The 24,593-nt window shown below is 42.4% G+C and overlaps 1 protein-coding gene across 1 annotated transcript in view; it reads left to right on the top strand.

Moving 5' to 3' along the window:
* CC2D2A (coiled-coil and C2 domain containing 2A) overlaps positions 1–24,593 on the top strand; it is a 112,947-nt gene that overhangs the window by 34,899 nt on the left and 53,455 nt on the right. Inside the window, exons 10-17 of the mRNA XM_033106645.1 lie at positions 2,221–2,357; positions 2,993–3,124; positions 10,087–10,296; positions 11,254–11,348; positions 13,175–13,315; positions 16,190–16,346; positions 17,158–17,396; positions 20,023–20,200. Of these exons, the coding sequence (XP_032962536.1) occupies positions 2,221–2,357; positions 2,993–3,124; positions 10,087–10,296; positions 11,254–11,348; positions 13,175–13,315; positions 16,190–16,346; positions 17,158–17,396; positions 20,023–20,200 (1,289 nt within the window). The remainder of the gene's footprint in view (positions 1–2,220; positions 2,358–2,992; positions 3,125–10,086; positions 10,297–11,253; positions 11,349–13,174; positions 13,316–16,189; positions 16,347–17,157; positions 17,397–20,022; positions 20,201–24,593) is intronic.

The following is a 24,593-nucleotide window of genomic DNA, read 5'->3' as shown; positions in this document are numbered from 1 at the left end:
AGTACTCTTTTCAGCACTTCATGTATATCCACCTATGTGTTCCTGCACCAGAGCTGGAGAGGTGTTGCTTTTCATGCCCACTTTACAGATGAAGAAGTAGAAGCTCAGAGATATTGGAGAACTGGCCCAAGGCCATAAAGCTAGTAAAATGAGAGAGGCAGGTTTCTCACCTAGGTGGCCCTCTCCAGCGGCCACACACCTAGCACAATGCATCCTGATGCTTCCTGGGCGTACGGAGAAATGCATCGGCAGCAGCCTTGCCCAAGGAGGAGCTATGTCACTTGTGTTTTTGCTCCGAGGACTCACTGTTAGGCCTCTTCCTGGAGCCACCTGGGTTGGGATAGAGGTTAGACTCCAGACTGGCTGAAACTAGGAGTTGGCGGGGGCTGAGGAAGAGGCTGAGGGCATCCTGGCTGCACTGCGTCTGCTCTGCGGGATCGGAGCACGGCTCCATCTTCCGCCTTGCTCTGACCTGGGGTGAGGGCCCTGTGAGGAGCTGACCCCATGGCCAAGCCAACCGGTGTTGGGGAGACACAGAGACCCAGTCTCCCTTCATGAGAGAGTTCCTCCATTCTCAGGGGCCTCGGCTAAAGACGGGAGGAAATGAAACTACCGTATAAGATGACACTAGACATTTTTATTCTGAGCCTGGAGGAAATCCTATGGGTGAAGTGACTGGCACATGGCAAGGGATCAAAAATGATAACTTGTTACTGTTGCTGGTGTGACTGTTTAGAGAATGGTTTCCCAAAGCAGAGTGTGGTCACCCTAGGGACGGAGGAAGAAAACACCAGGACCTCTACTTACACGTATTTTGAATCTCATCCTTCCCTAATTTAATTCTGTACACACGATAGTGCATGCATAATAAACAAACACCCGATATTGGGCCAGTACCCCAAAAATGTTCTGATGAAACATTTTGAAGACCACTGGATTAGTGATGTCTGGACACATAAATGGAGGGGTGGGAAAGAGAAAAATGAGTAAAACGATAGCTTGCCCCACGTTTTCTAAGGACTCAGAGGTAAGTTTTTCTAGGAATAGTGGCATTAGTTGATTTTTGTGGGAGTGTCCAAATGGCCACACACAGGAAAATTAGCAGATTCAGGGATCTGGAGTGGTTTCGAGTAAGACAATCATGAAACAAAAACAAGTCTCCATCCTCAATCATTAATTCCGAAACTACATGCAATCCTCATAGGTCAGCATCTGCCAGCTTCTCCTCTATTTCTCCCCTCCCTCCCTCTGCCACCCCAGCAGTCCCAGTGCTCCTTTAGAGATGAACATCTGCTCACATCTCTCCCCAGCGAGGAGCCCTCAGTGATCCCACCCTGTGAACAGACTCCAGCTCCGCCGTGACCTGGCTGTCCCTCCTCCCCACCGAGAGCGTCCAGACACTGCCCATGACCGCTGCACCAGGCATTCTGGGTGTTTCCCTGTTCCAGAACGCCCACCCTTAGTACACGCTATCCCTTTGCGCAAATATGCTTCCTTGGCCCCTCACCGTGGGCCACCTTCCTCCTCAGCCTTCAGGCGTCAGTGCAAATGCACGGCCCTGAGGAAAGGCTTTCCTCACTGCTCTATCTCAGGTTTATTCCCTCCTGGCCCTGCGTTACCATCCCACATATATTTTCTTCACCGCACTGACCGTTCTCAGAAACGATCTTCAGACCTTAGTTGACCTCTGCTGCCTGTCACTCCCCGGACAGCACAGCATCTCCTGCGTGCCTGGCACAGGGAGGCTCCCGGCAGAGATGTGTCCTGTGAATGAATCAGGGAGGGAACGAAAAGAGGTGGTGGTCACGCTTACTCAGACATGCTTTTCAATTTACAGAGTGTTTCCTCCTACGTCACCTCACTGAATTCCCCCAAGAACCCGGGGAAACCATCATTTCTTTTGTACAGAGGAGTTCAAAGAAGTGCCTGCCCACAATCCCGTCCCCTTCTGCGCAGTCGAGCTGGTCCTTTGACTCGAATGTCACACTCTTCGGTCTGTCCGGCTGGCAACTTAGGTCCTGAATTCTCTCATCATTCGGCCACAGGATGTTGCACGAAACACATTCCTCTTAGTTCTGCTTCCAGAAATTAACCTGGAAGGTGTGCATTTACCAAGAACAGAAATGCAATCTCCTCCGGCGGTGGTGTTCATTCACCCAGTCGTGGTCGGGAAGGTTCGGTGGGCACTAATGGCGCTGTGTTTGTTCACGAATTATCTAGTGCCTGCCTATAAAAAGCTTCCTGAGAACGTGCAGCCCAGATACCTGGAGGACGAAGGCTTGTACATCGGAGCAAGACCAGAAGTGCCGCGCCTCACTCAGAACACGGTGGAGAACAGGCTGCTGGTGCAGGACCCCGTAAGCACACCGCCCTGATCCCGGGGGGCCCCTGATGTCCAGCGGCCTGGACAGGTTCTTTTCCTGACGGGGCAGTCACTGCGCCACTGAAACCGTTTCCTCTTGAGGGTGTCTACACACAGTGACTCGATTTTTTTTTTTTTGTCTCTCAGTACATTTAGTGAACCTCAAACAGCTCAACCTCTCCACTGCTCCACTGCTCAAAACCCATCTTCTGCTAGCTGGATTGGGGCTTCTGCTAGATCAGACACTGGCAACGTTTTCCCAATTCACAGAAGAGTTTAATGGTCCAAAGACAGAATGTTCTCAATTGTTTTTCTCCTGTGGTTTTTTCTTTCCCCTTAAATTTTTAATGAATAGAAAATAAATGTTTTTGTAAGCATTCATTCCAGCTTTTTCTTAAGCTTTTCTTGGAGGGGGGGTATACCTTAAATTAATTATGGGGGCATTAGTGAAGACTCAGTTTCTAATGGAAACAGAGACTTGAGAAGATCTGTTGGGAAAGGGGGACGGTCCGTGACATGGTCCGTGACATGTGTATGTTGACACAGAAGTTCCCTGCCAGCGTGTATTTTGTAAACCATATTCTGTCCAATTAGAAGAAAATGTTGTCCTTCCCTCTGCTTGATCCCCAGGGGAGAAAATGGTTCGGAGATGATGGCAGAATCCTAGCACTGCCAAACCCCACCAAGCCGTTCCCTTCACGACCACCAGTGTTGGCACAGGAGCGAGACATGAAAGTGGAACTGGAAACCCTGTATAAAAAGGTAAAACTCCCCTCCCCATTTTTAATACATGAATTTGCTTGTAAGTGCTTTGCTTCTTGAATAGCTTGGAATGCTGTACTTGTAACATTCTTCTTTGATTTTATTTTTAAAATAATTCACTGTCTTACACATTAAGAACAAACGGCAGGCATATTTTTAAGAGTGATCCTACTGTGCTCACCTAATCCGGTCTTAACCCACGGAGTGGTTTCCCAGGCAGGACTAACTAAGTCTTCTTCTTTATTTGCAAATCCAGAGTAGTTGCCCCTATTTTTCTTTTCTTTCCGTCATCATACATATGCTGCAGGATTACTTCCCACTTACTGTGGCTTTATTATGTAACTGGAGATTTTCTATCCCTGCAAATCCTTCCTATTGTATTTCCCAAAGCTCTGGTATCAGGCTGCTGGATTTGAATCCTGGCTCTGCCACTCCTTGGGCGAACTTGGCCCTCAATCTCTCTTTGCTGCAATGTCTTCTTCTGTAAAATGGGCATAATAGTAGCTCTATCTGTAGGACTGTTGGGCAGATTGGTTGAGACAATACAGGTAAGTGCTTAGAACAGCTCAGTCAGTGCTAAACAGGTCAGTGGGCCACCTTCGTGTTTAATTATATTATTCTTGCTTTCCTGCAGTGTTGAGCAAGCATAACCTCCTTCGGAAACCTGTATAATTATACACTTTTAACATTTCAACACTGATAAAGTAATACAGAAGGAGGGGATATAATGATCATTCTATAAAGCGGGTGATGAACAGAGAAAAAACACAGGCGCAAGTCAGAGAACGAGAGCGGAGTCAGGTATACTGCCAACTAGTCTGTGGCTTTGGGCGGCTCCCCTATGCCTCTCTGGACCTGTTTCCTTAATTGAAAAATAATAATAATAATAATCTTCTCTACCTCATAGGATCATTGTGAGTACTGAGATAATGTTCTCATATGCCGTTTTTTTAAATTGTGAATTTCTATAAAATACTGTCATTACAGACGAGTATTAACAAGTGGCTACTTAGTGCACAAATGTGATCCTGGTAGTAGATTCACAAAACAAGCACAAGCCTAGGTCTTAGCCCATGAGGGATTTATTGTCTATTTGCTTACATGACAAAGATATATCACATAATTAGTGATCGAGGCAGTATCAATTTATGTACATATCTAGTAATCCATCGGTCTATCTCTTCATCTATCCATCTATTTCAGCATAGAACATAGATATAATGAATCCCTATATTATGGATTAAAATTAGAAAATAGAAGAGTAATTACTATGGAGAGTAGAGTATTGAGGGAGTCAATTAATCTTATCTGTCTCTTTGAGAAGTTCTGAACTAACTGGGAGATGCAGAGAGGTCAGTGAGGACTACAGACATCAGCTGCACTGAGGGTAGAACTGGACGGCAGAATGGAACCGAGACCAGATGGGCTTCCTGCTCCATCTCCCCTGAGTTATGTTCCCTGTCTAGACACAAGCTGAGCAGCTAGAGAACTGCCCCCAATGAACTCACCACAGGAGAGACAGTGAGCAGACTCTCCAGGACAGAGCTAAGAAGGGATAGCCAAAGGCCACGGGTTACTTTGTCCAGCAGGGGACCTGGACTTGGGCTCCATCTAACTCATCAATTAGATACATTCTTTCTTCTTTCTTGGGAAGGAGCCAGTGGGGATGGGAGAGCGGGGAGAGAAGCACAGAGGGTTCCCTTCTGATACTTGTAAGAGGGGAGATGTTCTTATCGTGTGGGCAGAAATAAGGAAGTAGAGAAAGATAATAGTTCCACTAGGGGGACTGGTTGTCCACCATCAAAAGAAGTTAGAGAAGGGAGAAATCCTAAGAGGCTGAAGCCTTCCAAGGTCATTTCTTAGAGGGTTAGACTTTGAACATGGCAAAGAATGAAGCCTGTGTTGGAGTGCATAAGAAAGAAGCATAGGGGTCTAAATTCAAGGGAGGCGACATTACACCCATCTCATTGTTTCTCCGCAGCAAGTTACCTGTTCAGTTCACTGCTGACCTGTGTAGCTGTATTTTTTTTTAATGTGGTTATGACACTTTCCAGTCATTTGAAACACAATGCATTTCTTTCAGAATTAATGTTTTTACATTTTTTAAAAATTTACTAAGTTGTACCTTTTCCTTCATTTAGTCCGGTCTGTCTGATGTCAAAACCCATGTTTTTTCCACTTGTCCGTGGTCCAAGTCTTTAAAAGGGTATCTTTAAGAAACAATTTTAAATGCATATAGTCTATATTTTCAGACTTATGTCCTAACACACCTTCTATCGAGGAGTTCTGACATAATGCAGGAGGAGAGAACTAAATTGGCAGAGATTATCTTATTCATAATTGTTAATCCATCTTCTTCCTCCCTCCTCTACTACCCTGAAAGTGACTCAAGGGCAAAGACTCGGTTTTATCCTTCTTCTAACCCTAGCACTTCGCAGGAAGCCTGGCACATAGGACACCACAATACAAGTGTGAATTGAACATCTTTAAAATGATTTCACTGAGCGGAATACATCTGGAAGAAATTCCTTCTTTTCTATTCCTCTTCTCAGCTATCTCTCCTGCAAAGCAGTAGCTTTCCTAGGGCCTAGTTTAATCCTGGCACCCAAGTTACAGAAAACCAAGTCATGTGCTAGGTCAGGAATTAGCAATTGCTTGGGCCCTTAATGGAGCCTTGAGGAATTTATGCCCCAGAGCTGTCAGGACAGATGCTAACCAAACCCAGCAGGGTTGACTGAAGCCCCTCCCCAGTTACAGCCAAGCCCAGTTGTTCTTCAGTTAAACACACAAGACTGCCAATTCAGATGATGAATTGTATTAGCTAATGTAGGAGCTTTATTTAGAAGGGAGCTGGAACTCAGCTCTACTTCTTTGAACATTTTCTTTAATTACAGAGGAGGGGCAAAAAAGTAGTTCTTAAAAGTGAAACATTCTACTGTTCTTAAACTGAGATCCTCTTTTAGAGACCCGAGAGTTAAAGAAATGCAAAAACAGATTAGATATTGTAAAAAGAACAAAACTAATCCTCAAATGAGAAAGAATATGATTTAAAACCTCTTAAGAAGGAATGAATCCAAAACTGAAAAATAAAAATGCCAAGTGGGACATGGCAGGAAAAACATAAAAAAAACTATAAAATGCCGTTTGTCTAATCGTGACAGCAAAGTAGAGTTGTTGAAAGCAGTCCAAAAAGCTTCCTTCCTTCCCGCTTGCTTTCCTTCCATTTTATTCTTTCCATCCTTAATTAGAAGTCTACTATATTCTTGTTAAACTCTGGGAATAAAGAGGTATCAACATTCAAACTTGGCCACAGACAGACTTTGTCCCCAGTGTGGGAAGCTGGAACTGTCATCAAGTGTTAAAGGCACTAATTGTAAGTCAGAATGGCATTCTCAGGGACAAATGTATAGGGTCCTCCCCTTTTCAAAACTGCTTACCGATTTGAGGAATTTATCATGATTCCAACCTCCTTGTGAGTTACCACTTGATAAAATTATCACTTTCCCCTTCCACTCTTTTCACCAACTTTTCACAGAGGCATTGCTCACCACCCATTGCAAGCACTGCATTACTCAGCGTTCTCTGAGCTGCAAATGACAGAATTCCAATGCAAACTTGGTGGCTTACAAAACCGGGAAGGAATCGGGAGATAAATCATTAAGTTGTAGGAGGGCGGTTAGAAACCAGGGCATCAAGGGCTGGGACCAGGAACTTGATGCTGGCAGGTCTCTCTTGCTCTCTTTTCTTTGGTTCTCTGTGACTATCGACTGGCCTCATTCTCTCCTTTGCATGTAGGCCAGAATTCTCCGTGGGTTAGGGTCCATGACCCTTGATAACCTAAGCTTAGCAACGCCAAAGTACACTCTGTACTTGTCCCCAGAGGTCATGTTATTACAAGGACTAGCTGGTCGGTTGTAAGGGAGCCTCAGCTCATGCTCACCCAGCTCGTGTCTTAGAGACATGCCCAGGAGGTGGAGAATGAGAAAGCTTCCCAGGGAAGACCAGAACAAAGGCTATGGAATCTACGGCAGGCTCTGGGCCGGATTCAGGCTTTGCCGTTATTGGTTTCCCAGGGATATTATAGACAGTTGTATTATAATCCCACCAGTGATTATTCTTTTTCTGTAAAACTTAAAAAATGCATCTGTCCACTGGCCTCTCTGCACATGCTGAGAACATCAGCAGATGATCCATGCGCGTCACTTCTGATAGTTCTGGTTTTCAGTTCTCAGTTGAAGACTGAAGAATCAAATCGATTTCAAACTTAAAATAATACGCCCTGTAAATATTATTTATTCTTGGGAGACATTGTTGCTACTGTTTTCACGACTGTTCTCAGTCTATAAAAAAGGACAACAGATATAACAAAAAAGAAAGACAAGGAACCAGGGCTTTTTCTCCCTAATAGGAAGAGAGTTGTGGTCTTTTGAGCGTCCCGCCCATTGACCACCAGAAGTCCTGGAAGCTCTTTTTACTTGGTTGAGCTGAGTGGAAGGCAGAGACCACCAGCAATCCTTTGAACTTGGGGAAGCAGACGCAAAGTATAGGTGGCCTAGGTAATATTTCAAGTAATTAGAACCATGTTACCAACGTTACTTACTCATACCAAGAGTACAAGATGGAACCTGAGAGCCACACCCTGAGTGATCTCATAACTCTGTGCTAAAGGAAAGTCAAGGCAAGAACCAGCAGGAGCAAAGCAGTCAGAGAGGAATTTTCCACTGAGTCTATGGAATGATGTTTATCTGTACGTGTCTTTGGGAGGTGGGAATTTTTAAATGAATCCAGGCAGTCTGGCTGGTCAGAGGACACATAATAACCCCATGCAAATTAAAAACGTTTAACATGAGTGCAGGTTATAATTGAATTCTTTTACCCGAATGAAAGAGAAAAGAAACGGGCTGTCATGTTGCAATCTAAAGTGTAAGGATATGAATGACCAGTAGTGAGACTTTCATGAGGAACCAAATATTGGTGTAATATCATGTATGTAGGGGTGGCCGTTCTGCCTTAGAAATCCAAATGGAGCTTCAGTTCATTATATTTTGAAGGTACTGAGACATAGTGAATCCATTCCTATTGAAGCCCACCGTATTTCTAAACACATCCCGGTTTTACAAGGAGATTTTTAAAAATAAAAAGTCTGTAGATATTCTCATCAAAGACAGACAATGTTATTTTATAGGAAAAAACTTGTTGTTTTATTAAAATAAATGCAGGATACAGTCTATTGGAGTCCTACAGGAAATCATAAGTCCCAAATATCCTTTAATAGTCTACTAATCGGGGAGGTGGGGAGAGTATGAAATTAAGTGGCTAAAAAGGAATAAACTCATATATTTTTATTTGTCAATACCAGTGCAAAGCAAGCAACAGCACATCTAGACCAATTTACTGGTAAGTTAAGACTCAAGTATATCCTGTAAATGCAAATATTGATACTATTTCAATGACTAATGCAAATACTGGTTCTATCTCAATGACTATTGCAAATACTGACACTATTTCGATGACTATTAGTAACTGAAAAGCAGATCACACTATATAACAAATGTGAGTACATTTCTGTACATACATACTTGTACACACACACACACACACACACACACACACACACACACACAAGCTGGACCACCCTTTTCTGTTCTTAATCTGATCAGGGAGAATGTTGGAATCTTATAATCCTAGGATGCTAAGGTCTGGAGTCCACACCTCCTGTTCCAAGCCTTCCTGTACACACCCAGGCTTTATACTTTTTGCCTCATGTTATAAAGATCAGACCTCCATCTTCCCTCTAAATTGGTAGCTGCTTGAAGACAGGACCCACTAATTGTAGACATCCATTCATCTTTGTGGAATAAATGAGATGACATATGCAAAGTGCTTTGTATGATGCCTAGTGACCTACAAAATGCTAAGTCAATCATTTTTCCTCAGCTTTCCATTTCCACAAGTGAAGAAATAGAGGCACAGAGAAGTGCAATGACCTGTCCTAGACTCCAGAGCAGGTTAGAGTTAGAGCCAGAGCTAGCATCCAAGGCTTCTGGCCCCAATTCAGCATCTTTACATGATGCTATGAAGGAGGATTAAATGAAGAGATTACTAGACATGTTACCCACAGTATGAAGAATAGAAGCTGCAATCTGACTAGAGTTTTTGCAACTTCCACTTAATCTCATAACTTGTAAACAATACACTTGTGTTACATAATTCTATATTATCATTTTCCAACTAACATAAAAAGCGTCCAGAATCTCCCCTAATCTCCCCTCAGCAAAAAGGGAGGCTGGAGTGATGTGTCTCGAAGCCCACTTCCCAGTTAGACTCAGTGTCTACAATGGAAATGAAGACACAAAACCCAAAGGTCTCTTCTCCACGTTGGAGCCGCACAACCTCAGAAACTAGATTCCCACAAAAGCAGTAGTGATTGATGCACAGTATCTTGAAGACTTTATGGAATAAAAACAGAAATATTTATCAGACACACAATACACCAAGCGATCCAGGAAAGTCCCAATGGAAATTTCTATTCCTATTTTCTACACACTCAGCTGCTCCACCTCCCTCTTCCTCTGTTACTTTGTACATGGGGAGTATAGCTATGATCCAAATAATGATCAGTTTGAACTAGAATCTATGTTTCTCTCATTAAAAGAATTCCAAGCTCACCAGCTATAAAACCCAAGATTTCAAGAGTGACAAAGATTAGGAGAAAATCTAAAAGATTTCAAAACAAAATTGAAATGGTTTCTTTCCTAACTCCTGGTCTTTCATTGCACTTTTCAAGTATTTGGAAAAGAACAGGCCCATAAAACCTCCAGGAAATAGGGAAGGGCGCATCCTCCTCCTGGCTTGACCAGGGTAGGAGGTATTTTGTATCCGACTGTCTTCCTATTGCTCATTATGTCATTACCTAGTGAGACCTTTAACTGTTTCCCTCCACACTCTGCTCTCTTTGGCAGGCGGTCAGATATGTGCACAGAAGTAAGCATATGATTGGATCTGGAGACTCTCCTGGAAATTTCCAATTGGACATTGATATTTCAGGATTAATCTTCACTCACCATCCCTGCTTTAGCCGAGAGCATGTTTTGGCAGCCAAGCTGGCCCAGTTATATGACCAGTACCTTGCAAGACGCCAGAGAAGCAAGGCAACATTTCTTACTGATAAGGTACACACTTCCACGCTTCTTATTGGCAGGGCTGGTTCTTCTGATGAGCCCGAACAACAAAATACCTCCAGCAGAAAATGCCCCTGTGCCTCTTTCACATGGTCCCTCTATCTAGGATGCATGACATGTTGTCCTACCTAGAGGCAAAAGGAAGGGTGTGACGATGTACTAACTAACACATGCAAAATACACTTGGCTTAAAGACAAAGATTTGTGTATATTGCACAAGTGACCTCACCCACCAGGAGTGGGGATGAGATGGAAGAAGGTACATGGCTGTGTCCTGCTTATGGGATCTCAGATGCTGAGACTACCCATGGTGTAAGAATTTCTCTGTCCTTAGAAATCTTCTCATTTTTATATGTAATTTCCCATAACGTAGTACCTAAACACAAGTCAGTTGTTTCAACTGATGCTCAAAGAAATGGCTATCCGTTCTGGATTTATTTCCAATGTAATACTAGTCCATAGTTTTTTCACAGGCAATTTTGACTATAGGCAATTTTAGTCTCATACCCTAACTTTCAAACTTACTGAGATAAGAAATAAAGCCATGATACCTCCTTTTATGAACCTATAATTTTATAATCTCTTCACATTATAAGAAAATCATTGTGTGTCTGGGACTCAGAGATCCACTTTTAGCCTTAAAAGAAAACTTGTTTCTGAGATATACACAAAAGTAACATTTCTCAGGAGTAGCTTGATCATTAGGGCCACGGAACAAGGATGGACATACACTGTTCTTTAGTATTCCTTTTTTTTTTTTTTAAGAATAGAAGAAATAGCTCTCTGTCAAAATTCATTTTGGTGAAAGCCTGGAGACTGCTGGATGCTTGAACTCCCATTCAGATTGCCAGCATCATTTTGCCCCGGAGAAGTGGCTGCGTCTGGGCACATAGCTTGCAGTAGGGAGTAGAGTGCCTAACTCAAAACTTGTATCTGTATCTTTTTAAGCTCCAAGCGCTAAGAAATGCTGTTCAGACAGGACTTGATCCAGCAAAAACTCATATAACCCAAAAAGCCATCAAGGAGTATAAATCTGAAATTCGGTGAGTAAAGGCTGTAATTGTAACTTCTGCTTTCTTTTTTTTCCTGCTGTTTGATGTATACTTGCTGAGAGTTTATTTCATCAGTTTTTCTGAATGCCCTGAATACATGTGAAATTCCCCCAAGTGACGTAATGAGATATACCATCATATTAACACCACATTTGAAGTCCAGTATGGAAGAATGAGGATGCAGGATGTTGTAACTCAGACACTCTGCTGGTGGAAATAAATATTGCTACAGCCACCACTTGAGGGAGCAGCCTGGCCACAGACAAGCAAAGTGTTGAAATGCCGTCACCTAGGAACCCAGCAAGCAGGTCCACTTCAGATGTGTGTCCTCTTAAGAAGCCATGTGCTCATGGAGGTGTGTGCAAGGACTTCATAGCATCATTTGCAAAAAACTAGAAACAAGCCCATACCAATGAACACATCTCCTAGAGTCCTACACTGAACGTCTATACACAGTTAAAACATGACTGAATTAGGTCTGCATGTATCAATATGGATAAAACAATGTTGAATTTTCAAATCCAGGTGTAAGACGATACTTGCTGCATGATACAGTTTACTAAACTGAAACAGTACGTGAAACAGTACTCATTTATCCTAGGTACACGCTTGTGTAATACATAGGGACAGAAAAGACCCATGCCAGCTAGTAAATGACAGAGCCGGGATTTAAACCTGGGTTGTCTGGTTGCAACATCTTTGCCCTTACCCACAGTGCTTTACTGCTCCTCAAGAAGAATGCTTCTTATTCTAGTCCACTGCTTTCTTGCTTTTCCAAGGTCTTCAGAGGGTCCCAAATCTTGGCCACCCGACCACTAACTGGCTGTCATCTTCTGCCATCTTCCTTTTTCACAGCCACCAGTTGAATGATTAAGTGCTTCTCTGTACCATCTCCATAGACTAAGTCATCACAAGTACAACCTCCAACTCAAGCCTTCTTTCTGGAGTTCAGGAGGTGCTCATCCACGAAACGCTGCCTCTGGTTTCCTAAGACACCCCCTTAGGCAAATCTCACATTGTATGTTATAGTCATTTGACTGGATGCTATAATCATTTGTGTCTGTCTCCTGAGCTAAACTCCCCGAGGACAGAGATGCCTCCTATCTCCTAGACACTTATGAATCCTGCTGGCATTTGCTCAAGGGAAAAAAAAAGTCTAATTAATTAGTTACATAATAGAGTAGCTTTGGGTTCTGGATTTGGCTATCCGTTGTAGAGAGAGCTTAAAGTAAGGCAGTAAATAATTGCCAAACACTTTAAATAATAATGAAAAATAAAAATGAAAGCATTTTCCAAGGATGGCTCTTCAAATCAAGCTAAAGTCTTATTAATCTAATTCACGCTGAAAATTCTTCAAGGCATGCAGTACATTACTTCGTCTCCTAACGGTAGATCCTGTGATTTGTGTTAGCACAGACAGACATAAATATATCTGTTGTTAACTGGAACAGCAGCTTGCTCCCCTATGTTTACAATAATTTAGTCCAGGAGAACTACGTTTACTGGGACCTTTATTTTTATAGCTTCAAAGGTGGCCGTTTGTTGAGGGTGCATATTATTAATAATAATTGTAAACGGTAATTTATTTTAATGAAGTCAGCTTCACCTAGGAAAATAAAAAAGAAAAGAACCTCTCCAAACAGATCAGCATCCTTTTGTTCTCATGTTTGCATTCATATTTTTGATTTTCTAGTACTCGAGAAATATTGTAGCTGTTAAACTAAAAACACAATCCACTATAGCATTATTAGCTTTTTTAAATTTGCAAACACACTTAAATAAATTTTGTATATATATCCATGTTTTATATCTTATAGGCAAACAAGAAAATTGCGTGATGCTGAACAAGAAAAAGATCGAATATTGCTTAAGACCATCATAAAAGTTTGGAAAGAAATGAAGTCCCTTCGAGAGTTCCAAAGGTTTACAAATACACCCTTGAAACTTGTCTTGAGAAAGTAGGTCTTTTTCAAAAATTGTTTTATTGGGCTATATCATACATAGAGAAAAATGTATCAAACATAAATACAGTTTAAACAATTATTACAAAAAAATATAAATGAATAACACTGTAACCACTCCCCAGATTAAGGAAAAGAACAGTATCAGTATCAGGCAGCCCCCACATTCCTAATCCACTACATCCTCCCCATCCCAGAAGTAACCATTTTTTGGACTTTTACGATCAGTGTAATCCCTAAGGGTATATAGTTTAATATTGTTGTATTTGACTTTTCCATAAATGAAAGTACATTGTATGGATTCTTTAGTGAATACACACTTTTTTCTTTTCTTTAACACTATGTGAGATTTATCTGCTTTATGGCACATAGCTGTAGTTAATTTTCTTTGTCTTACTAATTCTTCATTATATGAATATTACAAAATTTGTCCATTTTACTGTTGATGGACATGTGAGTTGATTCCATTTTTCAACTGTTCCCAGTTTTCACTTTGCAGACATTTTTGTACATGCCTTTTAGAGTACATGTGCCTACGTTTTCCAGAAATATCCTGGAAAGTTCCAGAACTTTCCTGGAAGTGAAATTGTTAGGTCTTAGGGGATGCGCTTCTCCAAATATTTACATGCTGATTCCAAACATTTTTCTAGAGTGGTTGCGCTAATTTATACTTTCACTAGTGTTCCCATAGGTCTGTATTACTCATGTCATCCTCATCACCTGGGGCTGTCAAACCGTAACATTGTACCAAGCGGATGATATGTCTTAATTTATATTTCCCATACATGCAATGGCCATCTTGATTTCCTCTTTTATGAGGAAGTGTCTGTTCAAGGCTTTTGTCAATTTTTGAACTGGATTTCACCAGGCTTTGATCCACAGTGAAGAGCACAGTTATCACAGCAAAACCAAGTTCTGTATATTAATTCAAGAGTGTCTCTGTTGGTTTTTGTCCCTTCCTGATTGTTTGTTCTGAATAAGTTGTTGTGCCTGTATAACTACACGAAAAGTGGTAAATGTGGGCAATGATCTGATAAATTGCCTTGAAAACAGTGGTATTTTAGCCAAAGGTATCGCACATTGTGACGGGGTTGGTGACCATCGTACGACTGAGAAAACACCCCACATTTTCCAGGACAAATATAAACGTGCTTTATAAGGGCTGGGACCTTGTCACCACTGGATTTCTGGTCCCCAACAGAGCACCTGCCACTTTGTATCTGCTCAGTTAATATTAGTTAATAAAAAACAAATTCAAATAGTCTCTCCCACAGAAACCATGGATGTCTCGCAGAAATTCCAGTTTCTGCTTCTAAATTCCATCTCTCATGCTACCCCTCCCACCCAAAGTAGATATAAATATTTACCACATTGTTTTCTCCTTGCTTCCTTTCTTAAGTTTAGGATAATCTAAAATTTGTAGGAAATTTACCCTTCAGGTCCCCTCTAGGTTGCAAACTTCCTTTTTGGGACACTTAACACCCCTTTCCCCCCGTATGTGCTGTCTCCTCAATTCTTTTGGAGTGCCCTCTATTCACATTATTGGTTCATCTAGCCACCTTATGATACAGCATAGTTTCTTTCCTGCTAAAGTATCCAAATTGCACCCAGCTTTTTCATGTTTCTGCATAACAAGGAGAATAGTGAATGGTGCTCTATGTCAGTGATGGAACTAAATTTTGAGACAGATTTCCCCCAATGTTTATAAATTTCAGGTGCCACTGTGCTCCCAAAGTGATTTCTTCAGTAGAATCCTAGAAATCAGTAAGAGGACTGTTAATTGCTAAACCACCGGCCACACGTGTACATAGCAAATATTTGTCAGCTCTAGACACTTGACTAAGTTTGTCTAAAAGGGACAGGAAACTTTAAGAGGCCAGACTGCATTGACCTGACTTGACCGCATAAGGAGATAAGCGCAGGCAATGAGTTGCAACAGCCCCAAAGTGCGAGGTGTGATGTGTTGGGTGTGATGTTTGTTGGGTGTCATGTGTTGGGTGTGATGTGTTGGGTGTGAAGTGTTGGGTGTGAAGTGTTGGGTGTGATGTGTTGGGTGTGAAGTGTTGGGAGTGATGTGTTGGGAGTATGTGTTGGGGGTGATGTGTTGGGCGTGATGTTTCTGAGTGTGATGTGTTGGATGTGATGTGTCGGGCAGGCATGTTGGCCACCCAACTCTTGGAGGCACACTGCCCGTTAACATAGAAAGGGCTCTGCACAGATGAGCAATAAGGGACCTTTTACATTTGTTTAATCTCGGGCTGGTTTGATTTGGCCCCAGAACCTTTTTGTAGGGCATCTCACAGAACTGGTGTCCGACAGAACACACTTTTAGAAACACTGTTTTGGGTTGGGTTGATCCCCGGATGGAGTGTTGGCAGAATCATCCAAGGAAAACTCCAATTATCAATGCAGAGTAAAAAAAAATTGGACTCAGGGACTTGGTAGCAACAATTATAGTGAAGTGGTACCTCAGAGACTTGAAGAATTAATAAAGTTACTACAGTAAATACAGTAAAACTTCTACCACTCTCGGCTGAGAACCTATGGGCACCATGCCAGTAAGCCATCGGGATCATTTAACTCAGGGTGGCATTTTTGCTTAACGCTAAGTATATTGGGCTCATATTTCAGCCCCTCCACTCACCAACTGTGTGTTCTTGGGCAAGTTACTTAACCTCTCTGGACCTCAGTCTCCTCGTGTATAATATGTGGATGACAACAGCCTCTGCCTCACAGGGTGGTAAGCTAACATGTGCAGAGCTTTTAGAAGAGGACCCGCCACAAAGCTAGCCTGATACAGGTATTTTCTGTTATTATTAGTCTATTATTTAATTTCAAGAAATAACGAAGGTATTGTAAATTATTTTAAAGGGAAAAAGTGGACCAGAAAGCAGACGAAGAAGCATATGAAGCAGAAATTCAAGCTGAAATAAGTGAATTGTTGGAAGAGCACTTGGAAGAGTACGAACAGAAGATGGAAGAATACAGAACTGCATATCAGCAGTGGAAAGCCTGGAAGAAAGCCCAAGTTTGTACACAGTCACTCACCCTGAGCAGGGCTGACCTTGGGGAAGAGAAGGGTCTGGGAGGACCGCCAATGAGACAGGAGGAGGCTGGCAGACTGGGGTGCCCTGCTGGCTCTGCTCTGTCTCCCTCCCTGCCCCCTCACTAGGGGACAAAGGAACGAGTGAATGAACCAGCTACTACACATGTTTAAAAAGCCACCAAGCTAGCTGAAACCAGAGCAGTTTTTTCCGTAGCTAGTTCTGTGGTATCACTCTGTGGCCATTTGAGTGAACAAACACGTAACACAGTAATCACTCATGTATGTCAGGCATTTACATGCATTATCCCATTGAAAGGAGGGCATTGATGTTCCTGAGTCTCCCTCAGAAAACTACGTAACTTTGTGCACATGACACTGAAAAATTGACTCCAAGAGCAATAAGTAATAGGTCACGGTGACCTGCACTGCCAGTTGTGCTCACAGCCTTACTTTGATTTCAAGATGTGTCCTCAGCTTTTGGAATGGATATTAATGGTGACACAAATAGCTAACATTTTTTAAGCCCTTTCTAGGGGCCAGGCACTGTGATAAGTGCTTTACAAGCATTACCCCATTTCAACAGCACTGGGACGAATTTCCTATGATTGTTCCCATTTTTTATATGAGAAAACTGAGGCAGGGAGAGGTCAGGTAGTTAAATAACCTGCCTGAGTGCACACAGCTGCTAGAGGTGGAGCTGGGTTTGCACCACGTCTGTCTGATTCTGAAGACTGTGCTCTTCAGTAAAATTCCAAAATTCCTGTTTGTCATAAGTTTTCCTCTTATGCAACAGAGGGCCAAGAAGAAGAAAAAGAAACAAGCAGTGGAAGAACATCTGGATGAGGAGGCAGAGGAGCCATATCTGGGGGAAGACCCTGTGAAACCCGTTCCCCCAGAGCCCACTGACCGGACAGCGGTGGAGCAACAGGTGCGGGAGAGAGCAGCCCAGGGCAGGAAGAAGCCCGGGGAACCCACGCTGGTCCCAGAGCTGAGTCTGGCGGGGAGTGTGACACCCAACGACCAGTGTCCCAGGTGAGACTGACATGTGACACACAGACTTACACGTGCACACGCACACACATACTCACACACTGTGTAGCGTGTTTAGGTTGAAATTGCGTAAACTATCCCCAACACTAAATTAGCTATTTTCAAGCCACAAGTAGCACACCACATAATTTTGTAATGAACATTCAAAATATATGATTGCGGGGGGGGGGGGAGATGAGGGTTAGGGGGATCAAATATATGGTGATGGAAGGAGAACTGACTCCGGGTGGTGAACACACAATGGGATTTATAGATGATGTAATACAGAATTGTACACCTGAAATCTATGTAATTTTACTAACAATTGTCACCCCAATAAATTTAAAAATATATATATACATATGATTACACAAAATGTTTTCTTCCATTCTCATTGAGAAATAATTGACATATGTCACTGTATAAGTTTAAGGTATGCAGCATGGTGGTTTGATTTACGTATACAGGTAACCCCCGTATAACACGGCACTTCTATAACACGGTTTCACTCTAACATGGTTTGAGAATTAGAGAAATCCCCAAACAACACGGAGTGTAATAAGAGTTTTTAAGAGCAAAAAACATCTCATTCGAAATTAGGGAAATCCCTGAACAACATGGAATGTAATAAAAGCTTTTAAGAGCAAAAGATATCTCTTTTGAAATTTTTCATTTGAGCATGGATGTCGTATCAGATTTCACTGCAGAATTTTAGAATCTATTAGAATTGGACATCCACAAGAGCTTAGCACCATATAACAAAATTTATAAAGATCTCTCAGTTAAAAGCAAGCAATCTAAAATAACAGATTTTTTTGCAAAAAGTACAGAATAGAATTCAAGATAATGCTGAAGAAAGTTCAGAGGATGAAGATATCTTGTCAAAAAGAAAATGCCCTCAGTTAACGGTGCTTAGTAGTGATGACAAAGAAAACATTATTTAATACATATTAATATGTAATCCTTTTGGTGAAAATTGCTCTCATAAAGATATTTCTCTTAATTATAAAAATATAATAGTACATTTTTTTAAGTTTTGGAACCTAACCCCCTTTTTTGTACGAGTTCTTTGTTTCGTATAACATGGATTCGCATAACATGGCATTTTTTTTAGGAACCTACCAACCGTATTCTACGGGGGTTACATGTATTGTGAAGTATTGCCACAATAAGTGCAGCTAACATCCATCATCTCATAAGATATAATAAAAAGAAAAGAAAAAAGAAACAAAATGTTTCCCCTTGTGACAAGTTAGGATTAACTATCTTAACAACTTTCCTATATATCATAGAGCAGTACGCAGCATGTTTTTTAACGGGAAAGTTTGGGCTCGATTCGGCAATCTTTTATGGTGAGTCCTATTTTGATTGAGAATGTATATGACTACCTCCATCTTACGTTTCTGAGTTTTCCCTGGGACTTGAGATGATAACCCAAGACACCCCAAGCCAATGGTTATGAACGACCGTCTTTATCAGGCCAGCAGGTAAAGGGGGACCATGTAGAACAACGGGGTGTTTTAGGTCTGTTTATAGCATGAGGTTAGTGGGAATAAGCCTTAAAACAACTCTGAGTGGAGTCTTTGGGTGTCTTGGGATCTTCTTGAAATTTGGTATTGAAGGTCCTTTATAAGAAAAATAAAAATATTCAAGTCATTTGAGAAATTTCATGTGTAGAATGGGCCTGAATTACAGAAATGTCAAAAGGGAAAACTACTACCCAATTTAACAGGTACAGAATTTCTATTTGAGATGACGTAAACGTTCTGGAGGATGCTGGTGATGGTTAATGTACTTAATGCCACTGAGTTGTACACTTAAAAAGAGTTAAAATGATAAGTGTTGTGTTGTGTATATGTCACCATAATATTAAAAAGGGAAAAAAACTACCACCCAAAAAACGCTGAGTGTGTTTTGAATTTTTATGCTCTAACCTTTCCCTTTCCTTAACAAGCTTGAGTTGCTACTGGCTTAACCAATAACTGGTGTTTTTGGTGGGCATCTCTGCAAATATACACAGTAAATTAAAGGCCACTCTTGGAGGTTTAGATTTTTTTTTTTTTTTTTTTTTTTTTTTACTTCCTGACTAAAAGGACACTAAATGACCCTTAAAAATAAGGAACGTTTCTTAATCTCCTGCATCCAGTGAGCAGTTACAGACCATTAAGAAGTATTAAGAAAGATTGGATCTTGGAGAAGCAGACTTGATCTAACGGCTACAATATGCTATTATATTTTTAGGATAAAATACCCTACCCAATTACAAATCACTACTGTCCCTTATGGTTTGAATTCTCTCCATTTAACAAGTAGCGTGTTTCTGTTTACTTTAACTTTGGGGTGCAAATGTAAGGCTTGTTTGAAAACAGTGAGTTGACCATAGTAGAGCGATGCTTGGGTCGCAGCTCTTAAATCCCCTGTGGCCTTTTCACTGCGGTTTGTTCCATATCACAGTACTTTACCATATTACGCTCTGGAACGCCTGGAATCATTCCAGGTCAATGAGGGCCACCATGTCTGGCAGAGTCACCTCCATGTACTGTGTTCTGTTCAGTGTTCGTTTGTCAAACTCTCCAGTTACCTACAGTCGTTCATACTAATGCTACCTGCCAATGATCTCACTTTGCAGGGCAGAGGTCTTGCGAAGGGAAGATGTCAAGAGGCGCTCGGTGTACGTCAAGGTGATCTTCAACGAAAAGGAGGTATCCAGGACCAACAGTCGGCCACTCGGGGCAGACTTCCGAGTTCACTTTGGACAGATTTTCAATTTGCAGATAGTCAACTGGCCAGAGAGTTTAACACTGCAGGTACACATTTGAATTATAGTCACTGTCACAAGATTATTTCGGTCATCGCAAGTGCGAGATGGTTTGAAGTCATCCATTGGCTCCAACCAACTGAGCTAACAGGCCACCCCTAAGAGAAACGTTTTGTGATTCCATAGCTATCAATGCTGTTACCAGAATGGCAAAGGAATTTGGCTTGCGTCTTGGTGCTCGGAGCTCGGAGCCAAGGATCTCCCGCTGCTCTCAGCACCACCTGGTCGGGAGTAAAAAATTGCCACAGTCTGTGGGAAAATGACCCTGTGAGGTCCCCACCCCACTTCTTGGCATCTCTACTTCATCCTGAGCATGTCTACTGTGCTTCCTTCCCAGGGTCAAAAGAAGGCCAGATGTTAATTGTCTCGAACTTCTTTTACCAGCTTTAGAAGGTTTTTAACCACCAAAGTCTAGGCAGGGGTTCATATTCAAAATGTTGAACAACACTCTAAGCCAAGAGCTAAACCAATCAGAAGGGACGTCAGCCACACATGGGGCAGGGCCCCTTGTTCAGAGAAGGCTTTAATGGGTCCATGGTGGGAAGGCCCCGGGGGTCTTGGAAGTGGGGTCTCTGTGGCCAGGGTGGCATTTTGGGGACCCAGGTCAGCAGCTATTTACCACTCAGTACAGAGTATTTAAATACTTCAATAGTTATAGAGCTGCAATGGTACCTCCAGACTTAATGTACATCAACAGGTAGTGGCTGCCTGGAGTACTCTATGGAGAAGGATCCTGACGTTAAATCCAGGCTCAGTGAGGAAAAAGGACAAGATCAAGTAGTCTTTTCTGGCAAACAAAGGCATGTGTGCCATGTATTTGCAACCCTAGTGTCATTAAAGACACTATTTTGCACCTAAACTTTGACTTAACAATATGAATGAAAAGAGAAAGCACGCTTTTTGTTAAAGTAAAGGGTGGTAATTAGAAAAGGGATTAAATCTGGCAGTTTGGTGAAAAACCGAGTTTTCCTCAAGCCTGAAAATACCATTTCTGAATATCAGCCGTGGGGAAATAATCTCTACAAGTTCCTACTTGTCCTCCCTTGGTTTACAAGTCTGTATGGATACAGAGAGTGAAATGTGGTGGTTGTGCCTGAAAGTGACAGGGGAGAGACCCAACTGCACCGGGAAGGTGAGCTGGGCCACCTCTGGGAAGGTGACCGGTGGGTATACCGGGTCCCAGCGCCCTTGCTCTCAGCCGGCAGGCCCACACTGACTGACTCTCCACCCAGTCTCTCCTGCGTGTTCTCTGAGCAGAGCCATGGCTGAGGGTGCTCTGGGTCCTACGGACTGGGTTTTACCTCATCACCACTGCCTGTGAGATGTGCCATTATTTGAGCCACTTAAACTATGACACACTATGGATCAAAAGACATAATCTTATTTCAGATGTGCTGAAACTGGAAAATCTAGAATCTTCTATACCACTAACACCTGATAGAGAGTGGCCTTTCTTGGCCAGGGAGGAGCCTGGGCGCAGCACCTCCTGTTGGGATGGCGAGGGGCCTTGGAAGACTTAAAGTCCGAATGCTTTGCGGGAGGGTTGCACTCTGCTGGTTCTGAGGCCCCAGGTCCGCACTGCTTCCCACAGGGACCCTGCTGCCCTAGCCTTGAACACATGTGCTTAAGCTACAGCTGCAAGTACGGCTTACACTGCACACGGAAAGTTGGCTCTATGAAGAATAAAACTTGATGGAGAACGTCAATAAACACAAATGGCAGAAGGCAGCTTGATGCTTTGCAGTCACTTACCCCTAATAATAAGGGGGTACTGGGGCCCCTATATCAGACTCTCCCACTCTACATCCCCAGCACAGCAAAGATCTCAGTTATCCAGAGTTTGCCTCCTCGTTTGAGATTCATCCCTAACTTTTCCTCCCCATTGCTCCCTGCGGAGGCAAAGCTGACGTGAGGCAGACCAAGATTAATATAAGAACAGGTTGAGAGCTCGAGTGAGGAGTGAGAGCGCAGCAGACGATAAGATGGCAGGGAGGCAGGAGAGGGAGCTCTGGGAGAAGACAACCCACTAAACAGAGGACAGAAGACAGGAGAGGTCTCCCCTCCCAGCAGGTGCCCAGCCACGCCTCTGCTGACAGGTGAGAGCTCAGACCACCTGGGCAGTCGCTCTGGGCAGCTCTAAATTTTCTGAATTACCATGGAAGGAAAGACATCCTCCACCTTCCGCTAGTGCGCCAATATTTTATTTCACATATATTCTAAAATATAAGAGAAGCCTCATGTACTCTCTCCTGTGTACTATCTTGACTATTAGCTTGCTGTGAATATTACAATCAAAACCATTTTTAAAATAATGTGAAAAGAGTAATTCTATAAACTATGATTTTTTAAAAAATAAACAAGCAAAACTTTATTCTATAATACCAAAAAATATACTTGTAGGCAATTAGCTTGGCCCTACCCTAAAATTGAATCATGTAATCTTTTAAAAATCTTTACAAACAAAAAGAGTGTTGTTTAAGTTACCTATAGTTACTTAAGTTGTTTAAGCTATCTATAGAGATTTGGTAAGTGATCAAATCCCACATCTTAATGGCTCATGGCATAATTTTTAATAATTGAGTAGTGGTTACAGATGAACTTAATTTAGAGGATATTATATTTCAACATTCTAGAAATAGTACTATGTCAGTTGAAAATGTTCCATGTAATTTGTAGCTTTTGAATTAGAAGACGTTCAAGAATTACTGGCAACTTTAGAAGGGTTAAGAAAAATTGCCTTGAATGCATCTGTTTATGCGAGTGCTATCGAATTCTCAATTTTAGACCCTCATGTATTTCAGAAAAAGTTCCAAGATTCTCAAAACCATAATACAATTGATGAATCAACGGCCAAAGCTTGAATATTTGCTTGTTAAGAGCTAACTGATTGTCTGACACTGAGCCAAGCAAGTGGAGGAGAATTGGCAACTATGCCTAGAAAGGAGGGCACACAGCCCTGTCTCCGGGAGCTTTAAACCCAGCTAGTTGATGAGAGAGAGAGGGAACTACAAAGATGTAATACTTGGCGTGTGCGGATATACAGGACCCTGGAAGGGAACAGTGTGGCCTGTGATGTTTGAGTTCCTGCGCGTTTTGAACCATGAGGCTCAGTACTTCCTAGCCCGGCTGGAGATAAGAATGCCAAGGAAGTCCTACAAAGCAGAAGAGAAATCCAGAGGCTCGCACAGAAAGCCAGGAGTGAGGGGGTGGGATCAGGGCCTGGCAGTGGAAATGGGAGGAAGGGATTAATTCGGGCAGCACTGCAGCTTTGAAAGGGGCACCTGACAAGACTTGATGACAGTTTGACTGAAGAGAGTAAACAGGAAGTGAATCAACCCCAAGGGAAGGCTGAGATTGGACTTCAGGGGATAGGGGAGTTGGAGCGGGGCCAGAATCCTTCCAGAAAGGTCTTGAAATCTTAACTTCTGAGGTCTTTCCAAAATAAATGCTTGGCCTTTCACAAAAAAGAAATGTGATTTAGAAATGAAAAGGCTCCGTGATGATTACCTCTTTTCCTTTGCTTCTCACTCACATCTACAATATCATCACCCCTCATTCATCTTGTTGACGTCCCCAAACTAACAAGTGCTATGTAATACTGCAGGATGGTTTCTACACTTTTTAGCATTATTGTTTTTCCTTATGAATCAGTCCTGTTCAGCTTCCATATTCCTGGCATGTGGATTGAAATAGGGAAAGTTTCCTGTTCACCGAGTTGGCCCTTCTTGAGTTTCCCTACCCAAGGCCTCTCCTGACTTCTCTGGCTTCACCACAGAATTGCGTGGTTGGAGTGGAAAACCAATCCTGTTTGGAGAAGGGTCCTTGTTCACACTGTGCTTGTTGTTGGTCCTTTGTGGACAAAAGGCCAAAACAGATTTTCTTTTTTTCATATATGTCTTATCTACTCAGTTAATTGAATGAGTCAGACTGTGGAGAGCCGCCCTTTGGAGCCCAGGGGAGTAGATGCCAGGAACGCTGCAGTGTGTGGAGCAGAGAGCCCGGGGACCGGCAGCAGGTGGAAGGAGAGAGGCGGCTGCAGGAAGAATGGATTGCACAGAGCAAGGTGGAGGCAGGTGTAGTCCTCTAAACGTAAGAGGATGGGAGCTTGGACTGGACAGGAACCCGTGAAAATGGGGGAAATCTCTAGGAAATAGCATTTAGCAAGTGTCTACTGCAGGACCCCACGTTCTTTATCCTGAAGAAAACCACAGCTACTATTATTCTCCCAATTTCAAAGGTGGGAAAACTGAGCTTCCGAGATACTAAGTAACTTAATAACACAAAGCAAGTCAAATGGCAGAGCAAAATTCAAACCCTGGTCTGTTTGGCTCTACTATGTTTCCCCGAAAATAAGACCTGGCTGGACAATCAGCTGTAATTTG

The sequence above is a fragment of the Rhinolophus ferrumequinum genome, chromosome 5, assembly GCF_004115265.2.
Source record: "Rhinolophus ferrumequinum isolate MPI-CBG mRhiFer1 chromosome 5, mRhiFer1_v1.p, whole genome shotgun sequence".
NCBI classification, from domain to species: domain Eukaryota; kingdom Metazoa; phylum Chordata; class Mammalia; order Chiroptera; family Rhinolophidae; genus Rhinolophus; species Rhinolophus ferrumequinum.
The sequence above is the reverse complement of the archived record's forward strand: the minus strand, read 5'-3'. Positions and strand labels throughout refer to the sequence as shown.